This window comes from Rissa tridactyla, chromosome 1 (assembly GCF_028500815.1).
Source record: "Rissa tridactyla isolate bRisTri1 chromosome 1, bRisTri1.patW.cur.20221130, whole genome shotgun sequence".
In the NCBI taxonomy this organism is placed as follows: domain Eukaryota; kingdom Metazoa; phylum Chordata; class Aves; order Charadriiformes; family Laridae; genus Rissa; species Rissa tridactyla.
In genome coordinates this window covers 205,491,389-205,513,394 of record NC_071466.1, presented here as the reverse complement: position 1 = coordinate 205,513,394, position 22,006 = coordinate 205,491,389, and the positions used below count along the sequence as shown (strand labels likewise).

Here is a 22,006-nt window from a genome sequence, read left to right as displayed (position 1 = left end):
AACATTCCTGGAAAATGAATGCAATACATATTCTTATGAGTTAGTCATTAAACCACAGGATTAAATTAAGCTTGCTGGTCTGTTTTTCCTTCTGTTAAATAAACTCATAGAGTATGAAGAGTGTTTAAATAAAGGTTTCTTAACATAGGAGGTAGGTTTTTCCATCAACAGATGATAATTGTTTTCCTTAATTAACAAGGTTCAGCTTAAACATTAGTATACGTCTTAGAGTTGAATAAACTGTATCTTTCAGGTTTTAGTTCTGAAAGCACTAGTTAGACTTAATCTTTTCTTAAAGAGCATTAAAAATCCTTTAGACTTTTATGAATTTTTCCAAAGGCAAAAGACTCTTAAGATCCGATGGTTCAACTCTAACAACTTGAGAAAGAAAATGTAAAGTTTTAAGGTAAAAGTTTTTGTGTATGAGAAATCTATGCTGCAAGATTACTTGTTGGATTGCCAGAGACCTGACAGGGATTTGCTGATAGAAATAGGAAGAACAACTCGGATCTTCCAACTTCCTTGGCTGGGTTTTCATAGGGATGTAATTATTTATTTTGCTGGAGGCAAAATTTTATCGATTAACTGAAAAAATGCATTCACCTCTAGATTTGGGGGTTGTATCCTTTCCTTTTGAGAGATTTATTTACAAGTCAAACTTGAGTTGAGAGTGCTGGATTTTTTTTCTAAATATTTTGGGGAAAATACGACTGTATTGACAGTTTCTTATTACTGTATAATTCTGCATTAAAACAGGAAATGAATGCTGTTGTCTCTCACTCCCTTTAATTTTCTACCTTTTTTTATTATAGATAAAATAGTTTTATTTGTTGCGTTTTTTTATTTTGGTATTGCTTGTTTATGTAAATCTATTTTTATTTTTTGAAGACTATCCAAAATTCTGTCCAATTTTTAAGTGTCTGGCATATGGCAGTGTTTGACACTGATATTGTTAAAATATGAAAGTAAGAATTATTCCTTTTTTTGTTTTTCTATATTGTGAGCTTTGTTAGTCACTGACAAATTGTTTTCGAGCCCTACACTAGAAGCTTCCTACATCTAACAAATGTTCTATGGGTTTTCAATGACTTCTTAATTTAAAACAACCAGACCTATCTTTACTTCTAGTTTAAGTTACTACTTAATTCAGATTTCTAATGACTATTTTATCTTACAAAAAGTAATGGAGTACTTTGTTTTTTAGAACTAGCTTAATCTTTCAAGTTTTCATTCAACAAATTCATAGGAAAGCTCAGGTTGGAAGAGACCTCAGGAAGCTGCAGGATCATAGAACGGTTGAGGTTGGAAGGGACTTCTGAAGGTCATCTTGTTCGGTCCCCTGCTCAAGCAGTCGCTAGTCTCCAACCCGCTGCTCAAAGCCATGCCAGCTGTGAGGTTGCTTAGGGTTTTATCCTGTGGTCTTGAAAACCTCCAAGGGTACAGCCTACGGCCTCTCTGGGCAAACTGTTCCACTGCTTGACTGTCCTCAGGGTGAAGAAGATTATTGCTTCTATCCAGACTGAAACCCTCTGGTTTCAGCTTATGTCTATTGTCCCATTACACACCACTCTGAGGAGCCTGGCTTTGTCTTCTTGATCATCTCCTCACAGATAGTAGGAGGCTCCATCAGGTCCTGAAGCAGTCCATTCTCCAGGCTGAGCAAGCCCTTATTCCTCAGCCTCTCCTGATGGGGAAGGTTCTCCACACATCAACTATCTTGGTGCTTCTCTGCTGAATTAGCTCCAGTTTATCGCTGTCTCCCTATTTTTGGGAGCCCCAACGCTGGATGGTGTATTCCAGGTGTGGTCTAATAAGTGCTGAGTGGAGGGGGATAATCCCTTCCCTTGGTACACTGGCCATGCTCCAGTTAACGCTGCCAAGGATGCTGTTGGACTTCTTTTCTGCCAGGGCGTACTGCTGGCTCGTGTTCAGTCCTGCTAGAATGTGCTTATTTCTCAATGTTGTTGGTATGGCCTGATTATATATTCTCTACTCTGCTGCCAAGCCAAATTTTCCACTACCAGCTCAAAAAAACTTGTTTTTCCTTACTGGATTACTTATGTTTAACCCAATTATGTATTGAAGAAATGAATCTTCTGTGTTTGGCATAGTCAGAAATGATAAAGCTTATGGTGGTTGTGTCATTTCAGAGGGGAAGAAACAGCCTTAACCAGCTCGTGGGCAGCAGGGACTTAGTCTAGCAAGGAAAACTGCATGTTGAAATCCAAGAGACTCTTAATTTACATATTTTTAAATATGCCGGTGTCAGTTTGCCTTATTCCTCTAACTTCTTTCTTCAGTAACCCACGCTAGAGGACCTAAAGGCTTCAGTGACTTGCTGTGATGCTCACTCAAATCAACAGAAACTTAACAATTAAGAGCATTTCAAATTTTTCAAAACCATAAATTTGAGTATAGTCCTGACATGAAAGTGAACTGAAGTGTCTGAGATCCTCCTTTGCGATGAGAGAGTGCTGTAATAAGGCAATGCCTTAGTACTGAGACAAAACACCAAAGTACTTTTTTTAGGAAGGGAATCAATTATGGAAAACAATTAGAGTATTTAAGACAGTTTTGGATAACTGAAAAATAAAACAATAAATTACTCTAGCGTATTTATAAGTAATGTTGCATCTCTGAGTGTTGTCTTGAGAATTTAGTTTTCAATAGTGATCTAGGGAATTTTTAAATTAAAAAACCTCATTGCGGAATTCCATTAAAGGTATTTACTGTAATTCATAAAGTACAGCTCACACTTGTCTCTTTAATAGCAATTAGTTCTATTGATCTTGTCTCTGCCATCTGCTTGAAGTATGCTAATGTTCTGGCTCTCGTTTTTAGTGTCCTTTGTCTTCCAAGCTTGTATCTCAGAACTTTATGTTCTTCTGTGTTCTGCCAATGACAGACCCATAATTTTTTTGACATGGGGTTCCCATGCTTGCTTTCGCACCAGGACCCTGAGGTCCTTCTCTGCCAAGCTACTTTCCAGCTGGGTGGCTCCCAGCATGTACTGGTACCTGGGGTTGTTCCTGTGCCGGACTTTGCACTTCTGCTTGGTGAACTTCATGAGGTTCCTGCCAGTCCATTTCTCCAGCCTGTCCAGTTCCCTCTGGATGACAGCATCACCTTTTGGCATATGAGGCACTTGTCCTAGTCAGCAAATTGGTGAGGGTACGCTCTGCTCCATCATTCAGATCATTAACAAAGATGTTAAACAAGACTGGGCCCAGTATTGACCCTGGAGGTCACTGCTAGTCACTGGCCTCAAACTTGCGGCTCACAGGTAAGCAGTTTTACATAATTTAGTGAAACTTCCACAAGAGGTTTTGTGGGGATTTCATATTATTGACAGTCATGTTCCTGAGGAGACGCACGTATCTCTTCAGAAGTTCCACCACATTAGTCTCTTAAACATCTAAAATAGTAGAGACCTATAGCTAATTGGTTTGCAGGGATGATTAAACCAGTTTGATGTAGCCTGTAGAAGAAGATGCATAGATATGGACAGTGTAGATAGATCTTTGAAGGGAAAGATCCCATTTGATATACAGTAGGTCAGAGGCTTATCCAGGTGACGTTCTACTTGGTACCTTGTATTATGTTGCAGGATTGAGGCATGTAATGATTTTTTTGGGAACAGAATAAGTTACCCAAAAGAGACTACAGCCTTTAAAACCAATGGATATAACTTTAAAATCAAGGTAGAAAATAGATCATTTAGACGTTAAAAGGATAACTTGGACAATTTAGTTAGCAAAGGAATTGTTTTTATGAGAGATTTCTTTGCTTTCTGTGTTACATCATTTGTTTTGCCAGGTCTAAATGATGAGTACAGTAAAGATTGCTAATGATTTTTTAGTAGCATGTGTAATTAGTCTATTTAATATCTACATTTCAGGTTTTCATAATATTTTTCATGTGACAGTTTTAGAACAATAAACTAAAACAAGACAATTGACCAGTCTTTATCAACAAACAATAGTAGGTAACCATATGAGTAGGAATTAAATCTTCCTCACATGGTGAAATCTTACACTTTCTTCTATCTTTAACCAAATCATTTTGTGCTTTCCTATTGAAATCAGGTTTTGTCACTGATTTTAACGTGAGCAAGGTCAGTCATTATGTGCTATTAGGAAAAGTAAATATTTTCTTGCTTAGATTGAGGAAAGATCACTTGTGTTTATTCCTGTCTTCAGTACTTGGCCTTATAAAATGAAGGATGAGGAGATAATAAATGTTGCAAATAATATTTAAGTTTTGTCACTTTTGTGGGCTTTTCAGTGATCTTTAATTGTATAATCTTTCTCAAGTTATGTGACTTATGTCTCATTCTTCAAGCTGTACTGGCTACACACAAATAATGGACTGTTTTGGAAAAAAAAACCACCAATTTTTGTTTGTTCTGTAAGGTTATTTTTAATGTTATTCCATGAGAAGTGAATTATGGACATTACTTGTGTGCCATTTAATCTAGTTTCAGCATACTACTTACTTCACATATCAGTCTTTAACTTATTTTGACTTTTCTTAACAAATGACAACTAGTATCTTTGTTAGAACACACTGCTTCTATTTGATCCTGAGCACATACATGTTCGCCTATTTGGGACCAGAGTCAGAATTCTTCTTTTGAGTTATAAAGCCTAGTATAGCTGGTGTCTGTGGTGGAAAACTTATTTTTCATAAAGCTTAACAAAAACTGTGTCAAGGACATCTTGCTTCATAGCTTTTTTTCTGTACTAGTAAATCGTTAAATAGCTGAAGCTGTTCAAGAGTGACCATCTGTTCTCTTTCCAGTAGAAGATTCATCCTTGTATTTCCCCTTTAATTGTCTGTCCTTAGCAAACTTTCAATTCAAGCTATGCACTCTTGTTTTTACCTTCAGTTACTTGCATTGGTGTCAGCTAACACTGAGTGAATATTTAACAAGAAATTGCCTTAGTTTTGGTCTGTCATAACTGTAAAACGTGTATTGTCTCCGTTATTATTTCAGTTATGTATCCTGTCCTACCAGATTGTGTTACCTAATGTAGGGTCATTTTTCTTGTCAAAGTATTTGTTTATTTACTTAAATTTGGCCTTTTTTATTACATAATCTCATCTTTGCTGGATTTAATTAATTTTCCATTTTTCCCCCCCTTCTCATTTGTTTAGAGTTACAGACACAAAACTTAAAATTTAATAGACTTTGCAGAAGTGATGAACAGCTTTACGTCTCTTGAAATTCTTATTTGTATCTAAGCATTTGTATTTAATATGGTACCCATAAAATTCTTCCTATTAATCATATTTAGTTGTTTCCATAAAATATATCTCGCGTTATTTCCGCAGATCAACGCTAAACAGGTATTGTACTGTCAGCTTCAGTGTTTGGTTAATGCTGTTGAGGTTCTCAGTGTTTTTGAAACTTTGCTGTATTTTCTTCTGCTGTAAAACTTCTGTCGAGTGGTGTACTCTGGGACTCAAAATCTGGCAAGTCAGAAACAGTGTTCTGCTTTCCCTCAAACTGTCTTTTGGGTTGGTTTGGGTTTGGGTTTTTCACTTTCAAGGTAAATCTGTGCCTTGGTGAACCTATGCCTACTGCCCGCTTCCTGCATCCTTTATGCTGTTTATGCAGTCTACAAACAGAATCCAGTCACTCTCAGGAAATTGGAATTCTTTCTTTTTGTGTGTACACATTAAAAAAAAAAATATAAAATTTTAAAATCTAGAAAGGAACTCTCTGTTCAGTCTTGAAGTGGGGCTAATAGATTTGTGAAAGGCACCTTCCTGCTGTGAAGAATCTCACAAGAGCTGGCTTTGCATTTGAAGAGTGGGAAGAGGAAGGATTTACTGAATAAACATTTGTCCCTCTAAAGTACGGTCAGCTGGTGGTGTTGCACAGACCAGTGGCGGTTGTTCTCCCGGGAGATGGTCGCTGTCCTAACACAGGAGACTCCTTCCTTCATAGTGCAGACGAAGGAACCAATTGCATGTTTTGTTTAGAGGAGAGGAGTCAGAGGCTGGATATTTCCTGTGTCTGTTGCCAACAAAATCTCTGTCAGGGTTATGTGGAGTCTCAGTGATTAGCAGCTACTAAATTTGATTTGAAATATCTGCAAAAGTAGCTTTTACATGAGAATGTTGATTTCTCACTACAAAAAATTTTCATTGAAAAGATTGATTAATTTAATTTTTTTCCTGTTTCAACCACTTTCATTTTCAAACTTACAAACATTTTTAAAAGTTGTCAATAAAATGTTTCATTGTGATTTACACAAGCAAAACTTTTTTCCCAGTTCATTAATTTCGGTTAACAAAGAGTTGATTTTATTGCCTTCAGATTTGAAACAGAACTTCTTTAACGCAATCTACTGAGATGGGAAAAACATTCCCATCCAATTCTAATAGTTACTGTTTTCTTGTTTAGTCAAAGACAGTCTCAGGTTCTCAGGTGACTAAATACAGATTGTCTACTTCTTTAATTATTTTCGCATTCCAAGAAATAGGTTTTAGCTGTGGGAGAATAATCCCTTTCTATGTACGTATGTAATACACTGATCTTCCACATCTGTGCTTGAGATCTGGTATCCGAAAAGTTCCAGATTAGTGTATTTAGAGTTAAAACTATGGCAAGCTTGAGGCATTAATGCTAGACAACCTCGTTGTTATTAATCAACTTCATTCTCTCATTAAGGATTTTTACATTTTAAAATGGGAAGTTTTGTTCAGATTTCACTTTGTTATTTTAGCTAGTTTTGAAAGTTTGATTGTGTTTCTTTTTCTATGCACATCTGGAAACTAAGAAAAACAGTCTCTATCAGTATTTCAAGATTTCTTGCCAATACTTTCATTTCTAGCAGTGGGTCTAAAAAGCTGTTTCACTGACTGCCTTTTGCTCACATGCATATGTAACTTTTTATGCTTCTCTAGAGTCACTTCGTAATATCTTTGCAAGCTTTATCAGCTACAGGTCTCTTCAGTAGTTCAAATGTTAGCTCTTCAGGACTTCATTGTAATATTGTGGAAACTTGTGTATTTAAAACTGGAATATATTGCAAGTAATTAAAGGCTACCTACCACATACACAATTAAGGCTTCTTAAGGGTTTTCCATTTGTAAAAAGATTTCTTCAGAAAGTTTTGTTAACATAAATTTCAGCTAATAAGGTATAGAAAAAATGTAGGTGTGTCTATCCCAGGGCAAAGAACAAATGCGCACTTTAATATGTGTATTAATGTGCAATAGCTATCTCAAACACTTGTTTAAAATTCAGCTGTAGTGAATCAGACTCTACAAAGCCTGATAACACGGTGGTTCTGTGTTGTTACACGGATGCTACAGTGCACAATTGCTTGTTGTTTGCGTGGGGCAGCCTTCCTGGGTAAAGTTCTCCCTGTGCGGAGTCTGAGCAAATGAACTCTTTTGGAAACTAAAATAGATCTTACCGTTCAGATTTTGTGTTTGATCTTCACGCAAAGACGAACCCATCCTTAGAAAGAGGGGAGTGTTGTTGAGGCCTTGTAGATGCTACAAGTCCTCCAGCAGCTGCTGTGGCCTTGGGACCAGCGTGTGCTGCGATTCTGGACTGGGAGAGAGAAGTTTTGTTCAGGAACCTGGTTTTCTAAGAGAAGGCTGGTATTCAGTAAATGAATATAAGACACTTCTCAAACACAGAAGGATTGACAAAATCAGTTCAAAGTACAAAGATTCTAGCAAATTTTTATTTAAAGAGTGAATGATACCCAAGTTCTTTTATTTTCTTTTTTTCTTTTTTCAGATTCATCAGATGGAAGTCTAAAAGCTTCTACACATCATGGGGCAATAGATGTTTATGTCAGTCAATTAAGAAAAGTGGATCTGAAATCCCAGAAAGGTTAGCAAACTAAAACAAATATTTTTTGTGGCAGTTTATGATGTAAAAGAAAAGGAGCTAAGGGGGTTTTTTGTTTGGAAAATCTGTCTGGAAAAAACGAGTTTGTGATTGTTGGCTATCTACATTCTTTTTATACCTCATTATTAGAAAATGTGTATAAATACTTATAATACAGTAAACTCTGTAAGGGTCAATGATACAGATTACTTTTTGGTTTATTTTTCAATACTTTGTCTTTTTCCTGGCAATCTACCCAGCAGAATTCTGCAGAGTTGACATGGATTACAATCTTCACTTTGCCTTGAGCACAGTTTACTCCATGGTCTGATATATGTATGTGCAGAGTGAGACCCATGACATGTTTACATTTCTTTTTCCTGCCTTTTCCTGGTGAAATTTCCCATTATTGAAATTGGAAGGCAGAAAAACAAAGATGAGAGGGCCTTACTCAACCATTCTTCCTTTTTTCTCCTGATTACTCACTAGAATTTAATTTCTTAATTAAAAACCCACTCCTAAAGTTGGAGTCATAGTTTTACAATATAATATCTTCTGAATGGCAAATAGAAGCCCTGAATACATCTTGTTAGTCCTAGTTTTGAGGGGGAAAAAAGAAAAAAAAAAAAAGACTATAGCATTTCTATAGTTGACTTTACTATCATGTCAGACACTTCAGGTGGTTTAAATGAAGATGGCATTTGGTACCCTTCTCTCCTTGTCTGTGAGACAATGCCTGTGCCCGATTAAAACCTAGCAATTACTCAGAAGGGGAATAATGAAAGAAACGCTTTGTGCCATTCTGTGCAAGCTATTCTGGTTCCATTGGTGCAAATAAATTGATTTTTGTATTATTTTCTAGTTACCTTTTGAATCACTTAATACTAAGTTACATATCTTTGAATTAGTAGCAAAGAGGAATGTATTTCATAAAATCTAATTAATGTTATTTTCAAATTGTTGCCTGACATCTCTTCTGGCAGCACAGTTTAGTAAAGGCAAAGTTGATGAAGTTCTGTTTTCATTTACTCTGTAAAGTCAGAGAAACTGCTGACAGCTGCAGCATAGAAAATGTCCCATTTGTGATAAATTAGCTGCATGTGTGTTGGCTTTTGAGTCATATTACTGAGCAATTCTCCAAGGAGGACCCAAAGATGAAGACCTTTTCCCTTTCTTGTTCTAAGGCTTTTGCGTATCCAGCAAAATTTAGGCTTAAATTATACTGACAGTTCTTTGTTTATCAGGACTGTCACAGGCACGTGATTCTGCTGAATTCAAATTACAAAGCCAGGGCTGCTTTATGACTGCTACTTGGTTGTTATAATATCAGTTCCCTTATCATGCTCTGCTTCAGCTTCTGGGGTGTATTTAAAGAAACTTTTTTATATTTTTTTCTAAAGTGAATGTTGGATTTGGAAAAAACCTAAGGAGTACATCTATAGAAAGTGTATCCTGAATTATGGTTAAGTTTTGTTTTAATGTGTAGGATGCAGCTTCCAAACATTGTGACTGAGTAATTCCAAATACGAGTAACATGGGCAGGTTGGGGACCCAGCATGTACTGTCAGTCTGATTCGTAGAAGCACATATTTAGGGGAAGTAGAAGACAGAATTTCTGTTTCTAATCTCAAGGGTAGAATTATGTGGGCCACCGAAGCTGCAATTTTGGTAGTAGTTTACATTTTAGTGATACATAGTCTAAACTGGTTAGTCACTTTTGAGACTGCATCTGTCCCAGGATGTGAACAGCTGGCCCTGTGCAGGAAAGCAAAGACATTGGTAGCATTCATGGTATGTACGGGGCATCTCAGCATTCTCTCACAATGTGCCGTGCAGTGCCTGGATTAACCATCAAATCTGATCCCCTCTCCTTGTTCAGGAGTGTAAATATGCATCTACAAGATGAAACTAAAGTCCTAATACTTGTGAGTTCTCTTAGATTCGCTTCCCTTGATCATTCTGGTAATAAGATCCTGTGGCAAGAGCTATTGCTAGCAATATATTTCAATGGTAATTTTCATCTCTGCCAAAGAAGTAATGTGACACCACTTTCTAGATGTGACATACAGTGTTCTGGTTATGATAAATGAAGATATCTTCATTTATCCTTTAAGAGACAAAAAAGAGGTTACTGTGTCTGAAGGCTCTTAAAAAATAAAACAACAACCAAACAAATGACAATTTGATTCAAGTTAGCTAAATAATTGCCTGTTTCATGCTTTGATCTCAATGCTAAACTAACTTGCTTTCACTTAAATCTATACCAGGTTCAATTACAGTCAAGGTACCTGCCTCTCTCAAAGCCTATTTACAGTTATCTGGAAGAAAAGTGGATGTGAGCTCAGAGATCCAGTTAAAAGAAACACAGAGTGCCTCCAAAGACGATCACGTAACTATAAGTGGTAAGGCTTACTAATCTTGGCTTCCAATAAATGTCTGTCTGGCCTTAGTCAAAGGCATCTATGTTTCCTTATGAGTTTATTGCTCTTGGCTTCTTATTTCATCTGTTTCAGGTTCAAATGTTTGCTTGTGCCATTGTACTCCCCATGTTACTAGATGACTTTTTCATTTTGTTTGGTAAATGGGTTGTGAATGCAAACAACTGCTTCTTTAACAAATGTCTGAGAGCCAAATTCATCCTCAGCATTATTCCAAGAAATTTGTAGGAGATAATCCAGGGCTGAATTTGACCCAGTGCTTTGTTGGCTTAGACAGTCACATATAATAAATTGCTAGGGAATGTCTATTAAAAATATAATGAAAAGTTTTCTCTGTCTGTCTCTATTGGATCGGAGGGGGAAGTAAAAGAGGTATATGGCATATTTATAAATGTACTGTATAAATGTTCAACAGGGCAGGATAGGCTGAGAAATGATGGGTGGGAGATAGCTAGGAGAAGAGGAGAAGAAGCTGGAGTATGGAGGAATAGAGTACATGGAAAGGTGCCTGCAATTACTGGAAGCATTCTTCTAATGCCTTTAAAACTGAACTCGGGAATCCCAAGTCTTGCTGTTTCCTGCTTTAGAAAACAGTTGTACAATTAATTGTCAGGGTGTGTATTTCTCTCCTCCTCTCCAGACGTGTCTATCTGGAAGTTGTTGCTGTTACCAATTACACAGTTTGCTCAAGAGGAAACACTCACGTAATGTGTCTGAAGGCTCCAGCTTTGTTTTTGAACGTGCTATGTCAGTGTGACCTGATAGGATAGCAGATTGGGTGAGGCTTTGAATTTTTCTTTGGTTTTAAACCCCAGAAAATGTGCACAAAACTTCTTTTCCTTAACCGTGTAAGATGATCATCTCAAAGTCAGGAAATGTTAGAAGTGTATTTATGAAATTTTAATATGTAGCCTTCTTATATAAAGTAGTAGTCTTGAAATGTATAGGTGTATCTCTTCCTGTCTTGAACAGTAATTAGCTTTTAAATTTACTAGTGGTTATTAAATACAATTTTTTAAAAAACTATGGTTGGAAGTTCTCAGGCTAGAAACCTGTGGAAGGATCCCAGATTCCAGCAAGGCTCTATGGAAAGAATCGCCTCAGCAGTAAAACAACCCATCTCCCAGTGAGTGAGGACCACTAGCCACTCCATCATCACGTTACTCTGGCAACATTAAACATTGGAGTGGTGTCTCCAATATACACAGCTGAATGGCTTCTCTAGTTTCATGACCCAGTCAGTGTTTATGTAGGACAGTCATCGCTGAAGCAGATGCAATTTTTCAACCACGATTCTGTGTGGAAGTGATCTTGGCAATTAACAATCAAATCTAGTTAACAATCAAATATACAAAATTCCAAAGGCATGGAAATTTGCAAGAATTATGCAGAGGCAACAGCATTAGGCCACTGATTTTCAGTTGTTTAAAGAGGTTATAGCATTGCACAAAAAAAAAAGTGTCATGATCAAGTTAGATCTGTAATAAGGTGAATGAAAAATAGGCCTTGGAATGGATTTTCTGCAGGATACGATTCAGCTAAACTAGTGCTGGCCTGAAGTAACGTATCTTCATCTGTCTTTATACCTGGCACTTAGCTTTGGGTGCTTTCTCATCTCACATAACGTAACTAAGGATTTGTAGCAGCGCTCTCCTCCCTTTTCTTCACTGGTCAGTAAGAAGGAACAAACCTGAAGAGAGATTAAGTAGTTGGTTTTAACATCTGCTTTGCTCCTTTTCTTACCCTTCTGGAAATGGTGCCTCCCCTTCCTTTGCCAAATCAGTAGTGTTCCTTTGGCATGGCAAGGGACACGCGTCCTTCTTGTCCTTCTCTTTACCTTATCCCATGGGGACAGTGTATTCTTTCTGCAAGCCAAGCACTCGTCCCCTCATTCTCAGCAATCTCTTCTTCTCTAAGTTGATATTTGAGAATTTTCTTGTACAAGTAGATTCTGAAATAATTAAAAATCATTTAATACTGTTTCTATATCATGAAAACATTATCCACTCTTGAAGTTTTAGGTACAGAATCTGTCACTGTCCTGCTGCTGCCACTAAAGGAATATAAGATGGAGAGAGAAGAGGGAGTTTGCCAAGTGGAAAAAACCCTCTGTATCACAAGAGCATGGCAGTTTAGATTTTTATGTTTCTGAGCTCAAAGGTTGCTTTAAAAATAGATGAATTTTCAGAAACTGGCTGGTTCTCATGTGGATAACACAAGAACTGGCTGCTTTCAGGAAGCTTTCCTTGCCTCTGGGAATATTGCAAGAGATGTCAGGGAGGAGGCTCTCCAGTGGGAAGATGGGGTGGAGTTCTGTGACTTGGGTAAGCGTGCACCTAGTCTGTCACCTGCTCTAGGAAAGCCTTCCCTGCTGCTGTTACTGCGGTTATGGTGTACGTCATCACCTTGCTCCCATTTCCAGGCTGAGTGAGGAAGTCAGTACACTACAATCCCACAAGCTGTCACATCCAGGGTTTTGCAAGGTAGCCAAGGAATAGAGCGGGATTTAGTCAAAGCAAGATGATGAAGGCCTGGAGTGAGTGCTCTAGAGGCAGAGTGATGAGAGTGTGAAAAGGTGTTTTGCTCTTTTTAGAAAGAGACTTTCCTGCAAATTGGGACACTTGCCGAGAAAGGGAAGGAACTAGAGAGCAGTGCCAGGGAGTTTACTCTTCAGAGTAATTTACAAGGATAAGGCATCTGTTTCCATTGACATCAGTAGGCACTCTTAAAAGTAGTACGGATGGTATAATGAAATCTCTTATAAAAAGAGATTTTGCATGCTGAGCGCTGCTCCAGCTGTCTAGCTTGAGATTGTTTGAGTAACTCCAGTAATTTCTGATGGCGATCGCGTCAAGGCATTCTTTGCCTTTCCCCGGCAAAGAGGGTAGGAAGAGAGGATTCTGTGTAGTCCTTGGTGCTCAATGTCTGCACCTTCCCCATGTCTCCAGATCTGCCTGTATTGTTAAATCAGCTGATTTAAGAAGCCCATAGGGATCACTAACTATATCTGGAACTATATATGGTAAGAGGAAGAGTAGCAGGCTAGAAAGTGTCAAATATTCAAGTGGAAAAGGAGCTTAGGAGACTGTCATGCCAGAGGGGTTACAAACATTTGGAAGGGCAGGGTTAAAATTCAAATAATCTTGATTTATATGCTTTTTAAGTCATTTTTCCAATAAGTCCTTTTAAGTTCAAAGTACGAAGGTACTTTGTGGTGTGGTCCCAAAAAGAGGAATAGTTCAATAAAAACATCAGTAAACAGGAAACAATAATGTTACACAGTTGCAAAACATAAACAGTGTATGAACATGACCCTTCTGTACAACTCAAAATAATCCCTTGGCTTTACATGGCATTAGTAATACTTCGCTGGAAGGTGTCCAGTTTCGAGTACTGTACTTCAAAAAGGATGTGGATGTAGAGACTCCTAAGGAAAACATATGATCAGAGGCCTAAAAACATGATTTATGAGGGAAGACTGGAAAAAAGCATCATTTTTGTCAGAAGAAAGCTGAGGGAAGATGAGATGCACTTCTCCCGTACATAAGAAATCGCCGCAGAGATGAAAGAAATAAATTGTTTTCTGTCCACTGGTGATCTGACTAGAAACTATGATTTGACTTTACTGTACAAAAAAACTTAGCTAAATAGTAGGATAAACTTTCTGGTATTAAGGACTTGTCTGGTGAGGCCACAGGAGTGTCAGTACTGCAGATTGTGAAGAACAGGCTAGGCGAGCCCATCAGGTAAATACACTGCATCCTCCAGAGGCCGCTTTCAGCCCTGTTCTTATTGTCCTAAGTTGATGTGACCATCTGCTCCCACCCACACCAGTGTAACTCAAAAGCAGGTCATGAGGCATGTGGGTGGATGAATTTGGGAACTAGATGAAGGCAACCAGTGGGCATGCTTCCGCCCACTGCCATTGCCAGCTTGTGTGTTGACAACTGTAAGCTTGATGGAAAAAGTCTTGCAATTGTTCAGACTGTCTCTGGATCCTTCTAGCTGATAGTGTCAGTTTTCAAATCCAATTGTCCGGAACATGACCCCTTTCTTCTCACTGTGTAAATCTTACATCTCTGAGTGGTGCCAGGGACTCATCTGATTCCAGATCTTTGTCCATCCCTGGCCCCAGTTCTAGTGCCAAGTTCATGTCCAGCAGCAACCTTTGACCTGGTGCCATCCATCTGCTTGGTGCCGAGTGAGCTTTTGACTGTGGCAGTCACTTACTCCGTCTGGGTTTCAGCACTTGCATGAGTTTCCTTGGTAAAAGTCCCACAGTGTCACAGGTGCTCCTCAGACTGTGGATTTTGTCTTTGTGGGTTATTGTGTCTCCCTCTTCTTACTTTCTCAAGCTGGCAAACCAACCTCGTTGTATTTTTGGGGAATACTCGTTGGGAATGATTGTCTTCTCCTAAGTCAAGACATTCTTACTCCCTGATTCATCCAGTGTAACAATAGTTGCAGCAGTTAACAGGGTTTTTGGCTTCTGGTGCTAATCCCACCCCATCTACAGCACTAGGGCTTTGCTGAGCCCCATCTGAACAGTGGCTCCTCTGAGCCATGCATTCTGGTGACGATGCACACAGGTAATAGGGCTCTCTTTCATGTTAACTTATGACTTCCCTCAGATGTCTATCCTGGGGATGGAGAGGAATCTGTAACCCCTTTTTCTCCTGTGAAAGTTTCCGGGTAGATGTTGCCTCTACTTATGGGTTGATCCAGTATCCCAGTATTCTTTTGATCACTAGGAACTCCTTAGATGGCCTTCCTCCTCGTGTGCCTCTGGAGAGAGTCAGCCTGTCTAATTACCAAATTCCCTTGAAAAGATGGACATTGATACCACTCTCCTATCTCTGACTTTCTGGGTTTCTCTTAACTTCAATCCTTTTCACCCTGTCTGATTCTCCAGGTGATCATGGTGAGAAGCACCTTTCTCCTTACAACAGTCATTCACTTCGGCGTGCACTCAAACAATAAGACTTTCATGTTTGCCTGAGGTTAGATCTGGATTCCCATCTGGAACATAGGGGATCTAGACACGTTTCCTACCTTCAGGAGTAACTTATTTCTCACTGCTCCCATAATGGCTCCTCATCCAGTAGTACCGGGAGAGCGGCCTGTAAAGTGCTGTGGACTTACCCTGTAGGATTGCTTGAAAGCCAGTGTGCAAGGAGAGAGCTGACTGCATGTCTCCTACGCTGTGTACAAGGCTTTAGGGGTGTGTTTAACTGCCTTTGTTATTGTTTACTTTAAGGTAATGTCTGTGTGTTTAGCTGCCTGGAGTTCCAGGGTTAAATACAAACACAGCTGAAGGGGCAGTGCATAACGTGAGGCGAGCAACTTGCCTTTAAAAGGGAAATAACTGAAAGAGCTTGTATTATGTCAGTCTGCTGAAACTTCAGCTTTTTCTGAAACTTAGCAGCTGCCCAAGCATAATGCTCCTTCTCCCACTGGGCAGCTGCCTTGGGTCTGTTGCATTCAGAGTTACGGTTCTGATCCCAGGAGTAACACTATCCACTGCCGTGTCCCTCCCTGTTTTCTCTGTTCTCAAGGCACTTCTTCAGAACTTTCCTTCTTTCCTAGAAGCAATCTTTATTGACTCTTTGCCACTACAATTGAGTGGGAAGAGCTTTGTTCTACAGTGTCCCTCTAAGCACTGTCCCTCTGTGAAGCCGTGATCCTTAAGCAATATCTTAAAAAAACAAAGACCCAGGTTGTATCTGGAAAAGATTACATTCCTTCAAGTCAAATAGAAAGTTCATCCAACTTTTATAAAACGCATTAGATGAGATGCTATCCTGCAGATTTTTATTGGCTTCAGCTTGCATTTAACTCAAGCTGTTCACAGCCTTTTTGAGATACACCACAGTCCTAACAATGCCAGTGAAAAACATCTGAAGTATGCTCCTCTTCATGTGTTTGATGATATGAAAACAGAGCACTCTCTAACTTCTCCAGTCTCCAGGAGGCAAGTGAATAAACAGTCAGTACTTGACTGGGTGAAGTCCTGCAAAGGGGTTCTCTGCCTTTAGACACCACATATGGTAAAAAAGCCCTTTTTCCTGGGCGTTAAATTGAAAAGGTGAAAAGGTGGCCATGGAGCATCTTCCCCTGAGCTCATGCTGTTGTCTCAACTGCTGAATTTTGAAATTAAATCTCTTTTTTTTTTTTTTTTTCTTAATCCAGCAGGCTGTTGTCTTTCGCGATTTAACATGCTAGCAAAGTCATCCTTAAAATCCACTTACATTCCCACAGCATCCAGAGTACAGGCAGAGAGTACAGTTAAGACCAAACTGTCATCAAAAGGTCTCCAACTAAACCTTGTTGCTTGATTAGCGCCTCATACAAAAAGCTATTTAAATATCTTAAGCTTGATTTGAACCTGCTACTGGCAATAAGCTTAACCTTAAAATAGTTTGAAGATCTTCGTCCCTGGGGAGTGGAACTTGACACTCATTTTCCTGTGGGTAGTTTGATATTTTCTGCATTCCCTTCACAGGCAGATCTCCAAAAGAAGCACAAGGAACAAAACATTTTTCTAAGTTCACATAGCAAATGCAAAATGAGAAACAGAGCTCGGACAACAACTGAGCTTTAAAACAGCTCTTGTTAATTTGTGTCTGTGCTCCTTCAAAACACTTCTTGTAACTTTTTAGCAAAAGTGTAGCAGGGTGTAAGCTGCGTGAAACTGTTCGCTTACGGGGCTGATTGATTCTGTGCTTCGGTGTGTGTTCCCTGTAGGGCAGTAGAAGCCATGGTGATGAAAACACGAGAGAGAGGAACTGGGACCAAGCACTCCCATGTGCACTTTCTGGAAATATCTCTCTGCCCTACACTTATTGTGTCCTCTCTCCTTAGGAAAAAAAAGCTCTATCTTCAGTGCTCTGCAACTCTTAAGGGATCAACTGAAATTTCCTTTATGCTCTTTGTTGGTTCTTTTTTTTTTTTTGACACCTGGAGGCTATTTCGTGTTTAAAATTCAGACTGATTTAATGTTTTAAGGGCTACCTACTTGTTTTCATTTCTGTTCTGTATTCTCTGATACAATACTATCGCAAATCGATGATTCAGGAAAGCATTCTGAGGAATCGAAGCTTCAGATTTTAACAGATTTCACGTACGACACATTTGTCTGACTTTGTGATCTTCATCATAGATCGAAGTCCGTAGTTAGGTGGGGAGCAGAACTGTGGGTTCTGCCTTACAGTAGGAATGATATTGAGACTGCCGCTGCCTGGAGCAAGCGGGAGTGCAGAAATTGTGCAGAGACGTAGATCCTTAAAGGCATGTTGTAGTCTGATAACAAAGGACGCTGAAATGTCTCTTCATTCAGTGGGAGAACTCCGTCCTCTGAAAATTCCGTACTTCTAAACAGTACCTCAGCCTGCTGGTGAATTGATGTGAGTTTGGCCCATAACCTTAAATTAATCTCACTTCGAAGTACCAAAGTGCTGAAACACTATTGAAAAGTCCTGGCACATAGGCTTGAGTTGTGGAAACCGAAGCAGTGATGTCAGTTGGAGTTTCGCCACTGGTTTTGACGTGGCCAAAATTTAACTTCAGCTGTGTTACAGGTCAGAGCAGAGCATGTTTGCAAAGTTTCTTCAGAATCTGCTTCCCTGCCATCCCTCATGCTATTCCAGGCTCAAATTAGTTCTAAACTTAGAATTCACTCAGTCACACAAACGCTAAAGTAATAATAAAAGATATTTTGTAAAGATAAACCAAAGTGAAGGTTGATCTTGTGATAAAGGCACTGATTTGGGACTTAAAAGATCCCAGTTTAATTCCCAATTTGGTCATAAATCTTCTGTATAGATTTGGAAGGTCGCTTATTCTCTCTTGGCATCGGTTTCTTAATTGTAAAATGAGGGTAAGTTGAACTTTCTCGTTTGTTTGTTGTACAGTGAGCTTTTCAGAGCATGACCGCACATACTACATTTATGTGAAACATATAAGGCGACAGACATCTCAGGGTGGTGGGTTGTTTTTTTTTTAACCCATTATCATAAGAAAGCAGTAATAGTGCAACGTGTCTGGTCATCTGGACAATCAGGTCTTCCCCATGTATCTTTTCCGTGTTTACAATAAAGATGAAAAATTTTCAAATTACTTAGTTTAATGTCTAATGTAGACATATTTCCTAGCCCCTAATAAAAACTACAGTACTATATAATAAAAGCCATAACTTTGTTGTAATAACATATTATGGGAAATGAGATTCATGCAAAAAACTGTATCAAGAATGAAATGTCAGAAGCCCCTGTTAAAAATGTATAAATTCTACCAAATAAGTCTTGTAAGTATTTCCAGGGAGCCTGAAAAAAAAGACAATGTGAAGATGATATGTTTACTGTGTGTCAAATTAAACTAAAGAGAACTCTTTTTTTTTTCCAGGTCACATGAATCAAAAGAATGAAACAGACAAGTGGATTAAGGCTGACACAGAAAATGGCAAAGTGTGTCTTAAAAGCCAGAGCTGGATCCAGTCTGTCAAGCTGAAGAGTTCTTAAAGGTGAAATTGGCTGAAGAGATTAAATCAAGAAATTGTGAAGGAACATTCTGTAAAACTATGAAACTTTGTTGATGCATATTCTTAATATAAGAGAGAAACAATATTAAAAATGAGGGTGTTTTAACCCAAGATTTGCCCGTGACAGTGGCTGGTGCTTAACAGGTCTGGGTTACTTTTAGTGCCTTTTAGAAATGACAAGATCTTACATACTCAGAATTTGTATAGCTTGACCCACTTACCCTGTCAGTTTGAAAGCTGGTAACTTTCAAACAAAAGTTTGGAGCCATCATTTAAAAATAAAAAGCATTTTCAATGTGTGGTATTTGAAAATATGAAAGCTTACATCTAAGTTGACATGCTCTGCAAGCTATGTTATATTTTTAAATTAAATGTCTCAGTACTGTGGGAATTCTACTGGTTTGTGCAAAGTGCAGAGAATTCTCTTCAAACAAATTATTTGCACTGGGGGTAGGATAAAACCGCTTTCAGAACTGTAGTTCTTATTTGGTCTTTGTGTCTGGTGTTTGACCCCTAGGCAGATTCTGCCTTGCCAGTGGGTACTGTATGTGTTAAACTACTTCTATCAAGTGACAGAACTTCCTCCATGTCATCCTGAACCACTCGTTTGTGGACAGAAATAAGAGCTCTAGCGCTGTCTACCACTGTTTGTCTGCAAAGAAAAGCTTTTAAAATAAATACTCAAAAATGCCACGGATTTGGCTGATTTCAAGGAGGAACCCTCTACCACCTGGACTTCAGATAAGAGTCCATGTGAACATTCCCTAAAGTAAAAGCTGCCAAAGAATGGAAGCATTTGCCTAATAAATAAGCACTGTAATCTCTTTATTTGATATATTTCCAGTGACCTACTGTCAGCCTCGCATGATGGGACAGCAAGCTCTCTGAGGCAGAAAGGCAGAGGAGAGAGGTGAGGGAAATGTCTGTGCCCTGCACAAGGACATACAGGATTTTTGTGGAGGGTTTTGTGCTACCATAACAAACACACAGTAAAGTAAATGGAGCTTTGAAAAGCCATTCCGTACGTATATATGGCACCTTACAAAAGAGGTACTGAAATTCGTGTTTTAAAACTGAAACGTTAGAATTCCTGCCAACTGAGTGGATGGAGAGCAGCAAAGAGGAATTCAGAGCGTTGGCTCAGGTTTTAAGTTGTGTGTATGTACATAATGGTACATTACGAAATGAACTTCTTTGCCATGGCATTCCCCAAGAGGTATAATTGCCCCTGGCTAATGGGCTTCACTAATCAAGGGCAGCAATTTTACTATAATTCAGGGTGGTTAAAACTCCACGTTCTGTTTGCTGTTGTGTGTACTGTTTGTTTGGATGAGGTGGGCGCTGATGTGTATGGCAAATTGTATGTATTTTTAATATAAACACTAATATATAAAATATTGCTAATATTATTACTGAAAGAAATACATTATTACTAGTTATTAGTTATTGTTATTATGCTACTTTTAAAAGATAGAAAATTAATAAATGTGTAATGGTTAGACTTCCTGAAAAAATTTTTGAAATTAATGATTTCTGTGCACTGCTGCAGACAAAGTGAAAGAAGCACCTCTAAATTCATAACTGCATTGAAAATAAAAACAGCGTAGTAGACATTTCACAAAATTGAGTCCATCTAATGGTTCCGTTATTCACCCGGACTACAACAATGCCTGTCAGCCTCTGTGATTAAGGCCGTGCTTTTTGGGACTGCTGCATCAGCAATTTAAGGCAGAGCAAGTAAGAAAACATGTTATTTCTTCCATGTAAGCAAGCTAAGGCATTCATATTCTGAACCTAGCTGGAATTAAGCATTAGGATTGGTAGTTATTTGCTTAAAGAAGTTTAAATAAGCCATCAGAAAAACTGTGCTACCACTAAAGCTACTCTGATTATATTATTTCCAAGCTAATAAATGTTGAGACCAGCTAGAACTTTAACATAAAGGTCAAGAATGAGCTGAAGAAAGATGAATCTTTGGGAGTTTCCCTAAAGACGTATGAGTAATGTCTTGTTCTGCTATAATGAGGTGAAACTTTTTATTTTCCTCTAGACAAGGAAAGATCAGTGGGTTATCAGTAATTAGGATTTGAATGGCAAATCCCATATTTTTTTTTGTCCATTTGATGAGAAGACATGTTCTTGTAACTGGAGAAAATTTATCCTTTAACACTTTTCCCATCTGCGTTCCTTTCCATTTGATTCTCCTGCCCCTGTCAGCTGCCAGCCAGCCCACAGTCCAGATCTGCAAATGTAAACATCAGCTCGCTTAGAGGCTTCAACGCAGCCTGAGAGGCTTTTATGAGAACTGGGGCTCTGGATGCACAAGTGACTGCTGAGAAGTAGAGAACTGTGCTTAAATGTGCGTGTCTAGTTGTTTATTAAGGAATCAGTAGTCACTACCTATTCCCTCTTCTTTATTGCTGGAGAACACTGTGCTTGATGAGAAGCAGCCACGTCGAGTGTGAAGTTCTGTGGGGAGTCAGAGTGTTTATGTCCTGGAGAGGACCTTCATGGCAAACAAGAACCCCAAACACACGCAGATTTATTTATTGCTTACTCTGCATGGGACTGCAAAAACTTCTCTTATTGAAAGATGAAGACAGCTTGAATCAACATCTGAAAGTTAGCAATGTTGTTTCAGTGCGGCTCTCTTGCTTGAAGGCATACACGCTCCTGTGAGAACGATTTGCAATGCTTCCTTAATAATTCAACAAACGACCTCTTATTAAAGTATGATTAGTTTTAAGAAAACTAATACAGTGTTCTTTTCATGCTCTAGTGAAAAACCCTTGAACTGTGGAAGTTATTGCATGATTTCTTCATCTTTCATTTTGAAGAATTTGTTTATTCAGGCTCTGATGTGTGTTTTTTGGTGAAGGGGACTATGTTACCATCCCGGCCATAACCAAACCAGGAAGGAGGGTCAGCATCATTATGTTCTTGGCTGTGTATTTCAAGACATCTTGTCTGCAACAAGAGTAAAAAAAAAAAAAATAAAATTACAAGAGTAAAACAAAATTTTGGCAGGGGCTGTTTCTGCAAAGAAAATTATAAGCTAAATTTAATGAGCAAGAGTTCCTTGTCCTAACTAAAGCTATCAATGTTATAAGAGATGCTGTGGAAACTAGAAAATAATTTGTTAGGTTACAGAGTCATGGAATAAATCAGGTTGGAAGG

The 22,006-nt window shown here is 38.6% G+C and overlaps 2 protein-coding genes across 2 annotated transcripts in view; one reads left to right on the top strand and one right to left on the bottom strand.

The window, feature by feature from the left end:
• Positions 1–20,456, top strand: part of FAM185A (family with sequence similarity 185 member A) — a 48,219-nt gene extending 27,763 nt beyond the window's left edge. Inside the window, exons 6-8 of the mRNA XM_054202308.1 lie at positions 7,763–7,858; positions 10,123–10,257; positions 18,694–20,456. Coding sequence (XP_054058283.1) covers positions 7,763–7,858; positions 10,123–10,257; positions 18,694–18,809 — 347 coding nt within the window. The 3' untranslated portion in view covers positions 18,810–20,456. The remainder of the gene's footprint in view (positions 1–7,762; positions 7,859–10,122; positions 10,258–18,693) is intronic.
• Positions 20,457–21,648: 1,192 nt separating this feature from the next.
• FBXL13 (F-box and leucine rich repeat protein 13) overlaps positions 21,649–22,006 on the bottom strand; it is a 38,766-nt gene continuing 38,408 nt past the window's right edge. Inside the window, 3 exon segments of the mRNA XM_054203265.1 lie at positions 21,649–21,711; positions 21,713–21,768; positions 21,771–21,796. Of these exon segments, the coding sequence (XP_054059240.1) occupies positions 21,649–21,711; positions 21,713–21,768; positions 21,771–21,796 (145 nt within the window).